The 18,958-nt window shown below is 39.1% G+C and overlaps 1 protein-coding gene across 1 annotated transcript in view; it reads left to right on the top strand.

Annotated features, from left to right (window-relative positions):
- The window catches only part of DOCK8 (dedicator of cytokinesis 8), a 206,887-nt gene that overhangs the window by 48,260 nt on the left and 139,669 nt on the right, over window positions 1–18,958 (top strand). Inside the window, exons 3-4 of the mRNA XM_090274147.1 lie at window positions 8,109–8,284; window positions 10,993–11,064. Of these exons, the coding sequence (XP_090130273.1) occupies window positions 8,109–8,284; window positions 10,993–11,064 (248 nt within the window). The remainder of the gene's footprint in view (window positions 1–8,108; window positions 8,285–10,992; window positions 11,065–18,958) is intronic.

Genomic DNA, 18,958 nt, shown 5'->3' with positions numbered 1-18,958 from the left:
CTTCATTCAACCAATCCCCACCTCCCCCCACCCCTGTTATAGCTGTCAGTCTGTTCCATGTTTCTATGCCTCTGGATCTATTTTGCTCGTTAGGTTATTTTGTTCATTAGATTTCACTGGCTGGCTTATTTCGCTTGGCATAATAGTCTCCAGTTCCATCCATGCTGTTACAAAAGGTAAGAATTTCTTCCTTTTTACTGCTGCATAGTATTCCATCGCGTAAATGTATGCCAACTTTTTTATCCACTCATCTACTGATGGGTTCTTAGGCTGTTTCCAAATTTTGGCTATTGTAAATAACACTGCAGTGAACACAAGGATGCATATATTCTTTTGAATTGGTGTTTCAGGATTCTTAGGATATAGTCCCAGAAGTAGAATTGCAGTTCCATTTTAGTTTCTTGAGGAAATCCCGTACTGTTTTCCACAGTGACTGCACCAGTCTGCATTCCCACCAACAGTGCACTAGGGTTCCCGTTTCTCCACATCCTCGCCAACCATTGTTGTCTGTTGATTTATTGATGAAGCAATTCTAACTAGTGTGAAGTGATATCTCCTTGTAGCTTTAATTTGCATCTCTCTGATGGCTAGTGATGTTGAGCATTTTTTCATAGGTCTGTAGGCCACCTGTATGTCCTTCTTGGAGAAGTATCTATTTAGGTCTTTTGCCCATTTTTTAATTGGATTGTTTATTTTCCTGGTGTTGAGTCATATAAGTTCTTCATATATTTTGAAGATTAAACTTTTGTCCAGTGTATCAATGGCAAGTATGTTCTCCCATACTGTGGGTTCCTTTTTCATTTTGATGATGATTTCTTTAGTTGTGCAGGAACTTTTTAATTGGATGTAGTTCCAATTATTTATTTTTTCCTTTGTTTCCCTTGCTATAGGAGATATATTGGCAGAAGTATTGCTATGAGAGATATCTGAAATTTTACTGCCTATGTTTTCCTCTAGGATCTTTATTGTATTGCAATTTATATTTAAGTCTTTTATCCATTTTGAGTTTATTCTGGTATAAGGTGTAAGTTGGTGGTCTAGTTTCATTTCTTTGCATGTACCATTTCAGTTCTCCCAACACCATTTATTGAAGTGACTGTCTTTACTCCATTGTATGCTCTTGCCTCCTTTGTCAAATATAAATTGACCATAAAGGTGTGGGCTTATTTCTGGGGTCACTATTCTGTTCTCTTGATCTATGTGTCTATTCTTATGCCAGTACCAGACTGTTTTGACTATAGTTGCCTTATAGTATAGTTTGATATAAAGTATTGTGATTCCTCCAACTTTGTTCTTCTTTCTCAAGATTTCTTTGGCTATTTGTGGTCTTTTTGGTACCCAATAAATTTTTGGAATATTTATTCTAGATTTGTGGAATATGCAGTTGGCATTTTAATAGTAATTGTGTTGAATCTTAGATTGCTTTGGGTAGTGTGGACATTTTAATTATCTTAATTCTTTTAATCCATGAACACAGTATATTCTTCTACTTATTTGTATCTTCCTCAATTTCTTATTCAGTGTTCTATAGTTTTCCAAATATAGGTCTTTTTACCTCCTTAATTAAATTTATTCCTAGATACTTTAATTTTATTATTGTTGTTGCAATAGTAAATGGGATTGTTTTCTTAGTTTCCCTTTCTGATACTTCATTATTGGTGTATAGAAATACCATCGATTTCTGAGTATTGGTTTTGTATCCTGCTACTTTGCCAAATTCATTTATTAGGTCTAGTACTTTTTTGGTGGATCCTTTAGGGTTTCCTATATACAATATTATGTTGTCTGTGAATAATGACAGTTGTACTTCCTCCTTTCCAGTCTGTCTTCTTCTTGTCTGATCACTGTGGATAGGACTTCCAGTGCTATGTTTAATAGGAGTGGTGAAAGTGGACATCCCTGTCTTGTTCCTGATCTTAAGAGAAGTGCTTTTAGTTTTTGCCCACTGAGTATGATGTAGACTGTAGGTTTTTTCGTATATGGCCTTTATTAAGTTGAAGTATGATTCCTCTATTCCCACTTTGCTGAGAGTTTTTATCATAACTGGGCGCTGGATTTTATCAAATACTTTTTCTGCATCTATTAATATGATCACGTGATTTTTAGCTTTCATTTTGTTTCTGTGATGTATCACATTTATCAATTTGCAAATATTGTACCAACTTTGCATCCCTGGGATAAATCCCACTTGATTATGGTGTATGTTCTTTTTAATGTGTTGCTGGGTCTGGTTTGCTAATATTTTGTTGAGGACTTTAGATCTATGTTCATCAGCAATATTGACTTATAGCTTTCTTTCCTTATTGTGTTTTTACTTGGTTTTGGAATTAGGATAATGCTGGCCTCATAAAAGGGGCTTGGAAGTCTTTCCTCCTCTTGAATTTTTTGGAATAGTTTGAGGTGAATATGTGTTAGTTCTTCTTTGAATGATTGGTAAAATTCACCTGTGAAGCCATCTGGTTGAGGACTTTTGTTTGCTGGGAGTTTTTTTTATTACTGCATCAATTTCATTAGTTGTTATTTGTCTACTCAAGTTTTCTGCTTCTTCCTGATTCAGTTTTGAAAGATTGTATATTTCTAGAAATTTATCTATTTCACCCAGGTTGTCCAATTCCTTGGCATATAGTTGTTTATAGTATTTTCTTACAATCCTTTGCATTTCTTTGGTGTCAGTTGTTATTTCTCCTCTTTCATTCTCATTTTATTTATTTGGGTCCTTCCTCTTTTTCTCTTGAAGAGTCTGATTAAAGGTTCATCAATTTTGTTTATATTTTCAAAGAACCAGCTCTGGGATTCATTGATCTTTTCAATTGTTTTTTTAGTCTGCATGTCATTTATTTCCACTCTGATCTTGATTATTTCCTTCTTTCCACTGACTCTGGACTTTGTTTCTGTTGTTTTTCTAGTTCGTTAAGGTGTAAGGTTAGACTGTTTATTTGGGATTTTTCTATCTTCTTGATGTAGGCCTGTTATGCTATGAACTTTTCTCTCAGAAGAAAAACAGAGAAAAAAATAGAATAAAAAGAAAAAATTATGAAAAGAAAAAATAACAACATAAAAAAAAAGAAATAAAAGAAAAAGAACAAAGTGGAATTTGTCTCAGCAGAGTTTAGTGCTTGCCTACTGGGTTCACCCTTTGGATATGGCTCTGATGTTGTGTGAAGCTGGTGTAAGCCAATGTCAGATGCTGTCCACATCTAGCCGTTGGCAGCCTGTTATAACCTACAAATCATCCACAGTTTGTGGTTATTTCCTCCAGGCTCGGCTGTGCCCTGAATGGGCCATGCTGCACTGCAGGTCTGCCTGTTAAGAGCACAGGGCCCAGGGGTGGGTCAGCAAGCATCTCAAGTCATTACAAGATCTGCTTCCACCTGCCTCTGCCTGCTAGCCTGTTTTTCAGTCTTGGTAGAGTAACTGACCTGACTGTTACTTAGAGAGCCTCTGGCAGAATCTAGAGAGTGGGATCCCCAGTCTCCCTTGGGAGGTGCCATTCAGACTTCAGGGAAGATGGTGGGTGGGTTCCCCTGTCCTGGAGCCACATGTTTGAGTCTGTCCTGAATTATTTCCCTGAACTTGGCAGTGCAGAGCCCCTAGTAGGAAAGCAGGTAGGGTCCAGAGCCCAGAGTTTGGGTCTGTTGGAAACCAGGAGGTATTTCTATGGCTCTTCCATGAGGGTGAATACAGAAATTTTCAGTTTGAGATAAAACTGAATCCTACCCCATGTCAGGAGAACTAGCCTTTGATGCGCATTAGAGAACAAGGAAAAGATCAAACTCCCTGAAATAGCTGTGAGTAATTTAAACCTTTAGGGTGTTTAAAATCTTTTCGTGTGTTTATATTATTCTGTTGACCAGGCCCCTGAGAAAAAGTATCTAGAAAGAAAGACCACACTAGAGGAGTGTTGAAAATTGCTTCAGGGAAGTGACTGTGTCCCCTCAGCCTAGTGCAGGGCTGCTGCAGGACACCAGCAAGTATTTGATGAATTAATGAAAGTAGGTGTATTAGTCCAGGTTCAGCCAGAGCAGCAGAACCAGTAGGAGATGCATATGTATGCATATTAAAAAATTGAATACAGGGAATTGGCTTACTCACTGGTGATGACTGACTAAGTCCCCAGGACAGTCAAGAAGGCAAGATCAAAGCAACTGGAACTCCAGGCCTGAGCTGAACCTGGAGAGGGCCTCCACCCCCTTTGAAAAGGCATCCAATTGATTTAGACCACCCAGGATAATCTCCCTTTTGATTAACTTAAAGTCAACTGATTAGGGACTTTAATTACTTTGGTAATTTCCCTTGACAGCAGCACCTATATTCATGTTTGATTGTATCAGTAGAAGGTGTATGTGTGCTGTAAAATAGCTGCAGCCTTCCTTCCGTCCTCCAGCTCTGGCAAGAGAAAGGTCTTGTAACCCACCCCTTCTGGAAACATACTAGGAAGGGAATTCCTGGGAATGTAGTTCAGCTTAGCCAAATTGACACATCACAAAGCCATCACAATACGTAAAACCTGATTTGGGATAATTTGTGTTCTTAATTTTTTCATTTTTAGAGGATGTTTTTATTTTGATTACTTGGGGTTTTTACTTATATTATTTTAACAAATGATAGACACAATGTGATGATTCATGGTATAAGGTAACTTTGAAATTACTTTGGATTATACTTTTTAAACTAGTCTTGGGTCTCCACTGACTAGGATGCCACACATAGCTTAATAGCAGAAAAAAACAAAATAGTTAATTTTCATATTTGGCTTTTAGACCCCTAGGAGTCCGAGTCCTGCCTTAGGGAGTGACCTTAGAACACCCTCCTATCCCTTTCCCAAACTTCAGCCTCCTACGAAATGCAGTACTGTATCGCTGTAACACTCGCCAGTATTTATTTTCTCCCTTTGCTTATCACTAAATAGGTATACTGTGTGCATTTGTATGTGTGTGTTGATTGCCTCACAATGAATCCTACTCTTGAAATTAAGACTTCAAATTATTTAGGGAATAGCAGTCTCTTTTGGTTCCCAGTTATTATTTCAATTTGCAAGAGGAACAACCTGCATGGAGGCCTTGTTAACAGTAGTTGGGCTCTCCACCCATTTGCCAAGGGCAAGACTAGCTTACAACACATTTAGAGTGAACAACTTCCTCCCTTGTTAGTTTACCTAGAGACGGGTAGAGGAGACTATTAAACTCCAGCCTGTGCACAGTGCTAGAACCATACTCAATAACCCTGTCATTACAGTTTGTGTTCACAGTCTCTTAAGTCCTGAAACATACTCAGACCTCAAGAGTTTTATGACTTTATGATCAACTGTGCATATTGCACTTGGCACATTGCCACACAATTAGCGTTCAGTGATGATACTGTGTTTTTATCATAGCTTTCCCTTTCAAAGATAGTCATTTATATGTGAGAATGGAACAAGCTTCACCATCTCGTGACCATTGACTAAAGATCCATGGAAAAATGCATGAGAGTAGTTTCCTGTACTCTTGTGTGTCCCTAATGCCCAACTCAGTAGCTTGTACTCAGTGGGTGCTCAACAAATAGTTGCTGAATGAGTGAGTCAGCCACCCTTTCTCCTTGGGTCTTATAGGTAACAGGGACTGCTATCAGCCAGGTTTTTCATCATATGTGGCTTTGAATTTCAGGGACATGACAACTACAATACTTTGGTGGAAGCTGAATATTTTTCTCTGTTGATTTCACACAAATGCCATTACTCTACAGAAGCTTCTGCTTACTAGTTATTAGTGCTAGAGTCACACTGCTTCAAGCTGTGCTTTAATATGTTTATATATTTCCAGTGCCTCTACTTGAGTAATTGATATTCTTCATATTAAATTTACATTATTTATTTATTTATTGTTATTACTTTGAGCAGCCAATCTCATGAAAAGCTGAGAGTGGACTTGTAAATGTTTATTTTTTACTAACTTCCAAGCACATTTACTATTGCCTTGTGTTTTAATTATCTCTGGAAATACAGATTTCTTGAAAAGCCCACAAGAAAAAACAGAATTATACTGGTTGAGATCATGAGCCTGCCTAGGTTTGAATTCTAGATGGGCTACTTTTCAGCTCTGTAAACAAGAGCAATGTATTAATGCTCTAGTCTTCAATGTCCTCATCTGTAAAATGGGATTAATAAAAGTATATACCTTATAAAGTTCTAGTAAGAATTAAATGGAATAATGTGTATAATGACCTAGCCCAATTTTTAGGCACATAGTAAGTGCTCAATAATTATTAGTTCAATGGATATAAAATGTACAGTAATAAGGTTGGGTGTGCAAAACATGCAGGTTTTTTTTTTTTTTCACTTCAGAAGTTTCATTTCAGTTCCTGACTCCAAACTCTCTGAGCTGGGTTGTGGTGAGGCGTGAGAAGCTTCACTTTCCCTGATGAGTTTGTTCTTACGTAGGTCTGCAGTAGATTTTTTTGTTGTTGCGTGTGTAGATGATGCCTGTCGTTCCCTCTGGCAAAGGTCAACAGTGTCCTTTTGCAAACTGTCCCCAACTGGCTCGTGCATAGGCTGATCTCTGGTTCCCTGAGTCACTGCTGGTCCCTGTCACTTATTTTGAGAGGCAGCCTATAAGGACTATGGTCCTCTCCTTACCTAACCTCCAAAGCCCTTTCCAATTAGAAGCAAAGGAAACTCCCTTGGCCTCTGTCACATCACGTAGGAGTCAGGGGGAACTAGTGAGAGTGTCTTTGCTCTGTCCTAATGAAGTATGTCTGTTGCCTTCTCTTTTGCCCCTTTTGCCCCTGCTGGCATTGTGTAAGTCCTCCAATTTCAAGAATATCAAACAAAAAGGAGGGCAACTGTTGGCTCGATTCTCAGCTTTGTCCTCATTCCCCAACATGTCACTCATGTCTCCCCCCGCCACCAGGGACAGCAGGGGTGGGGAGGGACAAGACAAGACACGTTTACATTCTCTCGTCTTGTTTCCTTTTGCCTCTTTAATAGTACTTTGTTCCTCCTCTTCAGCTTGGAGCCCATTCATCTAGCCTGGTGTACAGTTTCAGAGCGATGAAAACCAATATTATTAGCACTTCCTTTGGATATGTCCCTGTTTCATATCAAGGCAGCACAAGTTAAGAATCTGGGGTGTTTGTTTTGTTGATCCATGGTGGGGAGGGGCAGAAGTAGAAAACAGTACCTCCTTGGGCTGATGACTCCAAATAGTCTGCCATAACTGAACACCAGAGAGCTGCTATTATTATTATTATTATTATTACACAAATAAACTGATCTAAGTTATTCTTTTATTCCCTTAAGGCAGTGGTTCCTAAGTCTTTGGACTTCACAGACAAGAAAAAAAATTGTTGAAATAGTCAACTTTTTATTTTCTCAACTAAAGAAAATTATTTTTTTGACTTGCTCTTCACCTCTATCACTTCTTTTATCCTCTCCACTGAGGAAAGACATAACTGAAGAGAAAAAAAGAAAAAAGAAAAAGAAAACCATACTTTTAAAGTGAAGACCATGAAACTGCAGTAGATTGCCCTTAGTTTGCAGTCAGTGAGAATGTCTCCCTGACCAGCCGAGTCTGCCCAAGAGTGTCTGGAGATCACTGCCTTAGAGTGTTTCAGCCACCAAGTGTGTTCACTGTGGGCCGTGATTATGAAAGAAGTGCTTTCAAGAATCAATGTATAGGATAACCCAGGCCAAAGGAAACACCATGCCTAAATTGTCAAAGGAATATTGAGTTTGCCTCAATTTCTGGAAAATTGCCTCTATTCACTACTTCACTGTATTTGGGTAAACCTGGTCTCAGAGAGCTTTTGCAGGAGAAATTATAAAAATTCAGCAAAGCCATATGATCTCATTTTGGATCTCCTCAGGTTTTCTCATCAAGATGCAATTAAGCAGAGAAAAATTCTGCCTTGGGGTATGATATTAAGTGCTCATCGTGTTCTGACTCGACTTTCCAAGCTGCATTTCTTTTCCATATCACTGCTCTGTATTCGACAGCTCCACGGAGGTGTGCACTAAGAGTGAGGCACTTACTGAGTGGAAAGGGAGGGCAAGACAAACACCTACTGTCGCCTTAATGCCTTTACCTGAAAACCGTGTGGGAACCTCCTTTTTCTTTTCCCTATCCCTGTAGCCTCAATTTTATGAACCAGTGGAGCCAGTGGACTTTGAAGGACTTCTGATGACACACCTGAACAGCCTGGATGTGGAGCTTGCCCAGGAGCTGGGAGACTTCACGGAAGACAGCTTGGAGGTGGTGTTCACGCCAAAGGAATGTCGGACTTTGCAGCCCCCTTTGCCAGAGGAAGGGTAAAAAAAATCACTTTTCTTAAACTGTAAATGGGATTGTGACTGTCATGCTTGTTCGTGGTAAAGGGACAGGACTTAATTCTGGACTTAAAACAAAAATTACTCAGTTCTGTTAAGATGTGCAGGATGACTACCATGATGCAATGAGCTACATGTAGACAGTTTTTGAATTGGTTTGACCAGAGGCTTTGAAAAACCATGTGGGAACTAAACCAGTTAAAGGGGTGCAATGGGACAAAACAGAATGCTCACTAAGAGGTGAAGAGCACAGGAGGGCCGGATCTGAAATCAGACTGCCTGGGTGTCAGCTCAGTGGCCTTGGGCGAGTCATGTGACCTCATGAAGCCTCATTTTCTCCATTTGTAAATATGTCAAGATTTTTCATAAAAATTATTATATTTTAAATGCTTCATTCAGAAGCATTTTAATTAGTTTACTACTAGAATCAAGTTATAAGCATAAGTTGAACCCAAATTTATTGAGCATTTACTATGTGCTGCTGGGCACTGGGATAAAAAGATGATAAAGACCAAGTGCCTACCTCTGAAGAAATTTTTATGAAAGTGGAAAAACAATGGAGAGAGCTCTTTAGAGTGAACATACAAATAGTTGTTTAGGGCTTCAGTTTCCATAGTGGGTTAGTCTGCGTGTTTATAGGTATAGGCATTAGCTCTTGGGATCAAACAATTGAATTATACCTAAATGAAACTCTTGTTACTTCCATGATGTAAAAAGCAATGCCTCTTTGGAGTTTTAGGATGAACTTATATTTGCATTCATTTTCAAAACCAAGTTAAGTTTCACATCTTCCTGGACATTTTCAACCTTCTCATCTTTCACCCCCCAAAAAAGTCCCAGAAATGAGATTATGAAGCATGGCCCCTGCCCTCATTACTCTGGGCTATTCTAGCTCCAGTTTGTATTTCATTTAATCACAGTTTAAAAAGATTGGATGACAGTAATATGGTATTTTTGATCTTTTGCTCTGTTGTTTAGACAGTTCTCATTCACATAGGAGAGCTGACTGCATGATCGACTCTTAACATTTTGAAAATACTTCCCACAACATAAAAACTTAGTGATCCTTGGGAAACATTTTTCTCTGTTTTCAGTCAATTTATTCAAGTATGGCTTTATTATAGGTAATATCTATCATTTTTACTTTGGGGAGAATCATTTAATATTATTTCTTTGTGTAAAATTTATGGTTAATTATCTTTAAGTGAATTAAAATCTTGGAAGAACCTGTTTTATGTATTGCAATAAATTTAGAGGTCAGAGGATTTTTGTTTTCTGAAGTTTGATAGAGGAGTTAATTTGTTATTAGCATTATTTTTTAGTATAATACTGCTTTGTCACTAGGATTTATAGCTAACACTGTCTGTTTGATGACTTAAAAACAACAAGCTGTACTACTTCAATCCTTGCCCCAAAGTCTTCTCTGTGACTAAAGCCCAGGAAGGTACCATGATCATCATCAGTAAGCAAGAGCTGATCCTGTGAGTCCCTGTGTCTGGCCCAGAACTTTGTGTTGAGCAGTGTTAGTGTGGAGTTTGCACTCCAAGGGTGAGCTGCCTGGGTTCCAGTCACCACTTGCTGGGTAACTTGAAGCCATTCTTCTCATCTCATTCTTCTGCAAAATGAGAATAATGATAGCACTTGCCCCATGGGGCCAATTGAGAATTAACTGAATTACTATGTTTAAAGTGATTACATCAGTGCCTAACACATAATAAACGATACTTAAGTATGATCTATTGTATGTAGGTCTTATGTGTTAGACACTCTTCTAAGTGTTTCACAAGCTAACTTATTTAAACTTCATCACACCTCTCTAAAGGACATGCTCCCCTATTAATATCACCAATTTAAGGTGAGGAAAGTAAGGCACAGAGGGTTGAGGACTGGCCCACGGTCACATAGCTAATAAGGGGTGGGGGCTTGGATGTAGGTAGTCAGGGCCCAGGGCCACATGGCTAACTTTTACAATATTTCACCTACTACTAACAGCAAGCCCACACAGTCAGTATTGTTCTTATCCCCTTTTTTACAAACAAGAAAATTACACTTGCAATATTTGGACCTATTTATCTCTAATACCAAAACACTGGGAAAAATAGCACATAAACTTTGCTACTATGAGAAATTAGTTATTTCAAGACTTTGAAGCACTTGAAGAGTATCTCTCATGACACACTCCTATGCAAATATGACAAGAACCATCCCTATCAATAATCACCAACCGAAGCCAGTACCTGTCAACTCCTCAAAGCCTAAGACCACTATTCTGCATGGCTTTCAAAAAAGAAAACATGAATGTCCTAACAAGGTTACACATGAGCAAAAATATATGCCCAAATTACCCCTGTGAACAATTGGTATTTATACTTACTTTTCTTGATTTATATGTGATCACAGCTAGTTCTACCTGTCCTGTGTCAGAATGCTTTTAGGAATTAGTATGGCTGAACATGATTCTCTATAATAAAGAAAACCCACAAAGCACAAAATGCCAACATATTTCTCACCCAAGTAAAGATGTTACTGCTTCAGGAATTCACTTGAAATGAATGGGTAATAATGCCCCTAGCATTCTCATTTGATGTGGACTTGAAACCATGCTGCTCTCTCCTTGGTTATGATAAGGGATTGCTTTGTCGTTTTTACACAGTAATAACATGTCTTTATTTCATTTCCCATCTCATTAGAGTTGAACTGGACCCTCATGTCAGGGACTGTGTGCAGACCTATATTCGAGACTGGCTAATTGTGAACCAGAAGTAAGTTCTTTTTTCTTTATGTATATATTCCCTATTGTTAGCTTTTTAATCTTTTACTTTAATTAATAGATTTCTTTAAAGAGCAGCTTTAGGTTTACAGAAAAATTAGGTAGAAAGGACTGAGAGTTCTCGTATATCTCCTGCCCCCACCTCCCAGTGGTTTCCCCTATGATTAGCATCTTGGGTTTTAATTTTTTTTTAATTTTTACTGTTTTTTGCACATGTCCCTGAATGCCTGTGAATATTGATTTGGGGGTTACAAATAAATTTTAGTGAGTAGGTGACTTTGTAAATACAAAATTCATGAATAATGAGTATCGACTGTATCTTGTGTTATTCCCCTGCTCAAACACCTTTTAAGGCTCCCTACTGCCTACTAAACCAGATACAAATTCCACTGCTTGCCTTTCAAGGGCTGTAATAATCTAGTGCCACTCTGTCTATTAAAACTTATTTCTATTAAGTGCTGGAGTCATTTCCTTTCTCAGTGCTTGCCTCCTCGTCCTCACTATTCCATTTCTGGCCTTTGCTCTGAGAGAGAATTAACTGAATTACTACCTTTAAAGTGATTACATCAGTGCCTAACACATAATAAACGATACTTAAGTATAATCTATTGTACGTAGGTCTTATGTGCTAGACACTCTTCTAAGTGTTTCACAAGCTAACTTATTTAAACTTCATCACGCCTCTCTAAAGGACATGCTCCCCTATTAATATCACCAATTTAAGGTGATACTAATCACCTTAATACCCGCTAGGGGCATGCCCTCCCTTCACTCACCTACCTACCAAATCCTACCTATGGATTAAAAGTGAGATCAAATTTTTTACTTTTTATAGCTGCCTCTAACATATTTAGCCTTTCTTTGATGGATCTTAAGTGTGATACATTTCTTACAATTAATGAGCTAATATTGATAGGTTAGTAAGAACTAAAGTCCATACTTTTATCTTAGGGCTCGTTTGTGTGTGTGTGTGTGTGTGTGTTATATTCTACGACAAATGTATAATGATATGTATCTGCCATTATAGAGTCATACAGAATAGTTCCACTGCTCTGAAAATCCCCTGTCTTCTACTTAGTCATCCCTCCTTAGCAACCACTTATCTTTCTATTGTTCTTCCATGTGTTTTTGTGGCTTATAGCTTATTTCTTTTTAAGCAGGCTAGTAATGCACTACATGGATTTACAAAATTTATCTATTCACTCCTTGAAGGAGAAAGTTGTATTTCAAACACAAAGAATAGAGACTTCTTGTTTTGTTTCCATTCTGATGAATTCCTGGGGGTGGGGGAAGTAAATAAATTGAAACTTGGCCTGAGATTCAAAGGTAACATTTAATTTGTGAGAGAGAAAGATATTATTGCTAGCCTTCTAGTAAAGAAAGCTGTTCTCTCCTGGGATAATCAAATGTTATACGACATTGTCCTGAGCTTTTTGTGTCATCAGCCTGGACGGCACTCTCTCATGAGAAACATTTACACACACTAAAATTCTCAACCTGTATGTGTGTATTGTGTTAGGGAGGTGGCTGAGGAGTGTCTGCAGATTGGGTGGCATACCCTATTAGAGAAACATCAGAGAACCTGTGACAAGTCCTTTTTTATTTTTTAATTAGATTTTGTTGATTATGCTACTACAGTTGTCCCAATTTTCCCCCTTTGTCCCCTTCCATCCAGCACCCCCACACCAGGCAATCCCCACACCATTGTTCATGTCCATGGGTCATGTGTAGTTCTATAGCTACTCCATTTCCTCTACTGTACTTACTTTACATCCCATGGATATTCTGTAAAACTATTTGTACTTCCTAATCCCTCACCTCTTCACCCATTCCTCCCAACCCCCTCCCATCTGGCGACCATCAAATAGCTCTTCATATCCATGATTCTATCTCTGTTCTTCTTGTTTGCTAATCTTGTTTTTTAGATTCACTTGTTGATAGATACATACTTATTGCCATTTTATTGTTCATAGTTTTGATGTTCTTTTTCTTAAATAAGTCCCTTTAACATTTCATTTAATAATGGTTTGGTGTTGATAAACTCCTTTCATTTTTTCTTGTCTGGGAAGCTCTTTATCTGTCCTTCAATTCTAAATGATATCTTTGCTGGATCCCTGATTTTCATGACTTTGAATATTTCTTGCCAATCCCTTTTGGCCTGCAAAGGTTCTTTTGAGAAATCAACTGACAATCTTATGAGAACTCTCCTGTAGGTAACTGTTTTCTCTTGCTGCTTTTAATATTCTCTCTTTATCTTTAACCTTTGGCATTTTTATTATATGTCTTGGAGTGGGCCTCTTTGCTTCTATTTTGTTTGGGACTCCCTGTGCTTCCTGGACTTGCATGTCTATTTCCTTCAGCAAATTAAGGAAGTTTTCTGTCGTTATCTTTTCAGAAATTTCCAATTTCTTGTTCTTTCTCTTCTCTTTCTGGCACCCCTCTGATGCAAATATTAGAACACTTGAAGTTGTCCCAGAGGCTGCTTACAGTATCCTCACTTTTCTGGGTTCTTTTTTCTTCTTGTTCAATTGGCTGTTTTTTGCTTCCTTATGTTCCAAATCATTGATTCCATTCTTGGCTTCATCCACTCTATAGTTGTTTCCCTATAAGTTGTTCTCTATTTCACTTAGAGTACCCTTAATTTCTGACTGGATCTCTTTTATGCTGGTGATGTTCTCACTAAGTCCTTTGAGCATCCTTATAACCAGTGTTTTGAACTTTGCATCTGATAGATCGCTTATCTCCATTTTGTTTAATTCTTTTGGGGGGATTTTAGTCTGTTCTTTCATTTGGGCCCACTTTCTTTGCTCATTTTGACAGTCTCCCCTTATTTGTTTCTATGTTTTAGGTAGAGCTGCTAGGACTCCCTGTCTTGGTAGCATGACCTAATGTAGTAGGTGTCCTGTAGAGCCCAGTGGCATAGCCTACTTTATCACCCAAGCTGGGTACACGAGGTGCACCCTTCGTGGAGACTGAGTATGCCCTCCTCTTGTAGTTGAGCCTTGGTTGCTGTTGGCAGGTCAATGGGAAGGATTTACCCAGGCCAGTCAGATGCAAGGATTGATGTGACTACCCACCACCAACCTCCACCCTCCGTGGAGGATCAGCTGTGCAGGGGCTGGGTGGTTGTGCTCCAGTCTGGTCTGTAGCTGTCCACTGGGTGTGCAGGCCCTGGGGTTTCCCCAAGTGGTGCAGGCCTAGGTCAGCCCCCATCTGTGTTTTCCCTGGGGCCACCCTGCATGAGCTATAAATCAATCTGAGATGGCTGCTACTTGTGCTGGGCTACGAGATTCTAAAGCAAAGCCAAGCTGTGAATCTAGGGTGAATGCTGCTAGTGCTCAGCCTGGGGTTACTTAGCAAGAGGTATGGGGGCTGGAGCCTCACTGAGGCTGGCTTTTGCTTGTTTGAGAAGATTTAGGAAGCTGTGAAGCATGAGCCAAGACCAGCTGTCATATGGAAAAGCAGCTTGGGTAGGCCCGTAAGTTGGGTGGGACAGAGTCTCTGGGATTCCAGAATGCAGAGCAAACAGTGTTAGCCTGGTTGATGGAGTCTCACATATGGTGCTAGACTGCTGGCTCTGTGGCTCTATGGCTCTGTGGGCACAGGGTTCAGAAAAGGGACCATGGCCTCTGCCCATCTTTCTGCTGGGAGAAAGCTCTCCCCCAGCTCTTGCCTCAATGCCAGACACTTCAGTTTCTCCCCGTATGCCACTGGTGCCTTTCAAGCTGCTACCCCAGTGCTGGAACTCAGAGGGAGAGAGTCTGAGTAAATCTATGTGTGGGTTCTTTAAGAGGAACTGCTTGGGACTCCAGAATTTTCTTCCACCAACTCAATTCATGCTGGTTTTTACAGCCAGAAGTTATCGAGACTTATCTTCCTGGCACTGGTATCCTGAGCTTGGGGGCCTGGTCTAGGGCTGGACTTCTCACTCCCAAGTTCTCCCTCCTGAATTTTTATCCACCACACGTCTCTGCCCCTCCTGCCTGTCTGGGTGGATGTGGTTTCTTTAATTCTGTAGTTGTCAGACTTCCATTCAACTCGTTTCTGATGGTTCTGAGAGATGGTTTTTCTATACCTTCGTTGTAATTTTGATATGGTTGTGCGATAAGTCAAGCCATGTTTACATATACTGCCATCTTGACCAGAACTCAACAATCCTTTTTTATCTGCAGTTTTGCTTTCTGCAGTTTCAGTTACCAGCAGTGAACTGCTGTTCCAAAAATGTCATATGGGAAATCCCAGAAATAAACAATTCATAACTTTTATATTGTACACCATTTGAGTACTGTGATGAAATTTCGCGTTACCCACTGCACCCAGAACATGAAACACCCTTTGTCCAGCGTCTCTATGCTGTATATGTTCCCAGCCCATTAGGCACTTACCATCTTGGTTATCAGATCAACTTGTGGTAGTGCTTGTGTTCAAGTAACCCTTATAGAAGCCTAATGCTCCATCACAGTGCCTGTGTCATTCTTCTCACTTCATCTCATCACTAGGCACTGTGTCATCTCACATCATCACAAATAGAAGGGCAAGTACAATACAACATGATATTTTGAGAGAGAGACAGAGAGAGCACATTCACAGAACTTTTATATACAGCGTATTGTTTAATTATTCTATTTCATTATCATTGTTGTTCATCTCTTAGTGTGCCTAATTTATAAATTAAACTGTTTCATAAGTATGTACATATAGGAAAGAACATAGTATATGTTGGGCTTGGCACTATCTGTGGTTTTCAAGACCCACTGGGGGTCTTGGAAAGTATGACCCTCGAATAAGGGGAAACTGCTATAAGTTAAGGTTCTGATACCCTCACACTGCCTATACCTCAGTAAGAATCACTGCTCAATGGGATAAATGATGAAAGACTTTAGGGACTACTGTGTTTTATCTAGTTCCTGAAAGTGTGCTGTTGATTTTGTGCTCATGTTTTTTGGAGTAATGTCAGTATGCATAATATTTTCAGTAGATCAGAAAAAGAAAGCTTCACTTGTATAAAGTAATTAAGAGAAAGTTAGTAGCTAATCCATCATCTGTTCTAATGTGAATGGAAAACCAAATTTGCCAGGCAGCCAAATAAGATTATGCTTTTTTGCTAATAAATAGAAGATTTCAGAACAGGTTGTTCTCTAGCTTTTTTATGTTATAATAGAGAGATTTTCCAGTAGTAAGATCCTGTAAAAATCTGAGAAGAAACAATAAATGGAAAGGTTCATTTTACTGCATTTGTTTCTCATTTAGTGTTTGGGACACTGCACTTTTTTATTCCTGCTCATTTCATTCGTGAAGTTGAATTTCATGGCAATAACCACTGGAATATTTCTTTTCTCTAACTTGCACAAACTTAAAAGAAAAAAGGACTCTTTTTTAGAGCACTTTTTGAAGAAGTTTTAGAGATTACTGAATAGGGAAATAGAAGGAGAAAACAAAAATCACTCAATTTCACTATAAACAGATAATCGTTAACATTTGATGTAGAGTCTTTGAATCATGTTCCTTTGTATACATATTTGTATAAAAACTGAATCAGATTATAATATCATTTGGTAGCATGCTTTTTAAATCTTTACAGTAAATGGTAAATATCTTTCTTTGCTATTAAATATTCTTCCTCAACACAATTTTAATGGTTGTATAATATATTTATACTAAAATTATTTACTCAATTATAACATTTAGATGATTCCATTTTTTTCAGTGTTATACCCCAATAGAGCAACATCCTTTTACACACTATGATTTTTTTTTCAAATAAACTTTAGTAAAAGGAATTTTATGTCTAAAGGTATGACAAATTCAAGGATCTGAAAATATTAGAAATATTATTAAATAAATGCATGAATCCTCAAGAATATTGGATGTTATCTTGTAATAAATTTCCCATTTAATTATATAAAGGCTTTCTTTTATTTGAATTTTATTTGATTATTAGATTGGACATCTTTTTGCCATATATTCATTGGCCATTTCTTTTTCTCTTCAATTTGGCAGCCTCCATATGTTTGTTTCTGTGTATTAGGTAGAGCTGCTTTGATTCCCTGTCTTAGTAGCTTTGCCTGTTGTAAAAAAGACACCTGTAAATTCTGTGGGGTAGAGTTTAGGTCATTGCCCGGACAGGACTACCCATTTCACCGCTTGTGGCTCTGTGTTGGTGGGTGGGGGGACAATGCCAGTCACTTCACTTTCTCCCCTTCTTCCCATATGCCACTTGTGCCCTTTCAGCTGTTGCCCTGGTGCTGAATCTCAGAGGGTGTAGGTCTGTGTGGTTCCTAAGTGCATTGCGGGCCCTTTAGGAGAAGTCTCTTGAGAATCCCACAGTTTCTTCCTCTACCCCATCCCCTACTGGGTTTTAGAGCCAGAATGTAAGGGACTTATTTTCCTGGCACTGGAACCCTGGGCTGGGTGGTCTGGTCTGGGGCTGGGATTGCTTGCTCCTGAGCTATCCCTCCCGATTTTTTTAAATTTTATTTTTGGTTTTTCAATTACAGTTGTCCCCTTTTCCCCCAATTTCTCTCCCCCACCCAACCCACCCCCTCTCCCGCAATCATATCCCCCCCTCCCCCGTTGTCCCTCCCGATTTTTATCCACCACACTTGAATGTGGGACCGACCGCCTGTTCCTCGGCCTCTCCATGCCTCTCTGAGCCTCCATGTCTCCGCCCCTCCTGCCCATCTGAATATATGTGGCTTCTTTAAATCCTTGGTTATTGGACTTCCATACAGCCTGATTTTCTTACAAATCAAAGCTTGTTTTGTAGTTTAGTTGTAATTTTTGCTGTAGTTGTATGCAGAGGCAAAGTGTGTTTACCTACATCTCCATCTTGGCCTGAAGTCTGTTTTTTCTTCATTTTTAAAATAAAACAAAGCAATATCCGTTTTAACTTTATATTTGACAACATGATGGAATGGAGATTGCCATTGACCTCTTTATCTGTGGACTATGTAACGGACCAGTTCCTTTCCCAGAAATTAGCTGATGGGCAGGTAGAGGTGTTAAATTTGAAATGCATCAGTTTCTGGCAAGCTCTGACTTGTGTTTTGCTGAGAAAGCACTGTTTTCTATCCTACTATTTGTTTCTTTGGTACTCTGAATCTGATACACTGCACATGAAACCTTCAGCTTCTAGCACACACTTCCCAGGGATCAGTCTGCCCCTATGTACATACTATTTTTTAAAGATATTATTTATTTATTCTCAGAGTGAGGGGAATGGAGGAAGAAAGAGAGGGAGAGAAACATTGATGTGTGAGAGAAGAATCTATTGGTTGCCTCTTGTACTCACCCTGACTGGGGACTGGGCCCACAGCTACACATATGCCCTGGCCAGGAATCAAACCAGCAATCTTTTGCTTTGTGGGACAATGCCCAACCAACTGAGCCACACCAGTCAGGGCCTGTGCATACTATTTTATTTGTGAGGAGGATCCAATACATTATTGCCAGACACCCTTCCTTCAGCTCCCAAACCTATATTCATTTCAGTATAGTTGTTTTTATGAGTTGGTCTATGTGGCTGCAGAATGGTGGCAGAAAGACAAAGGCAAAGAAGGTGGTGGTTCTGGTTCTGGTTCATAAGGGTGGAAGCAGGTGCACTGCAATGGACAAGGAGAATTCAGATTTCTGGCTAGTATAGACACTGACTGTTCAAGGACTGGCAGGAAGGAATTGCTAGCTCCACCGGATCCACAGAGATTCTGTCCAGATTTAGGCATTAAGTGGTATGTACGTTTTGATGAGTTTCCATTTTTTCTGTGTCTTTTTAGGCTGGCTGGGAAGTCAGAGGAGGATGCTATAGGGATTACTGGCCAGTTGATAATTAATGATTGATTAACTCTCCTAAGAATTTGTTATTTTATGTGGCAATTAGTGCATGCTTG

Source organism: Furipterus horrens, unplaced genomic scaffold, assembly GCF_987537825.1.
Source record: "Furipterus horrens unplaced genomic scaffold, mFurHor1.1.pri manual_scaffold_4, whole genome shotgun sequence".
Lineage (NCBI taxonomy): Eukaryota > Metazoa > Chordata > Mammalia > Chiroptera > Furipteridae > Furipterus > Furipterus horrens.
This window is presented reverse-complemented; position numbering and strand designations above follow the sequence as displayed.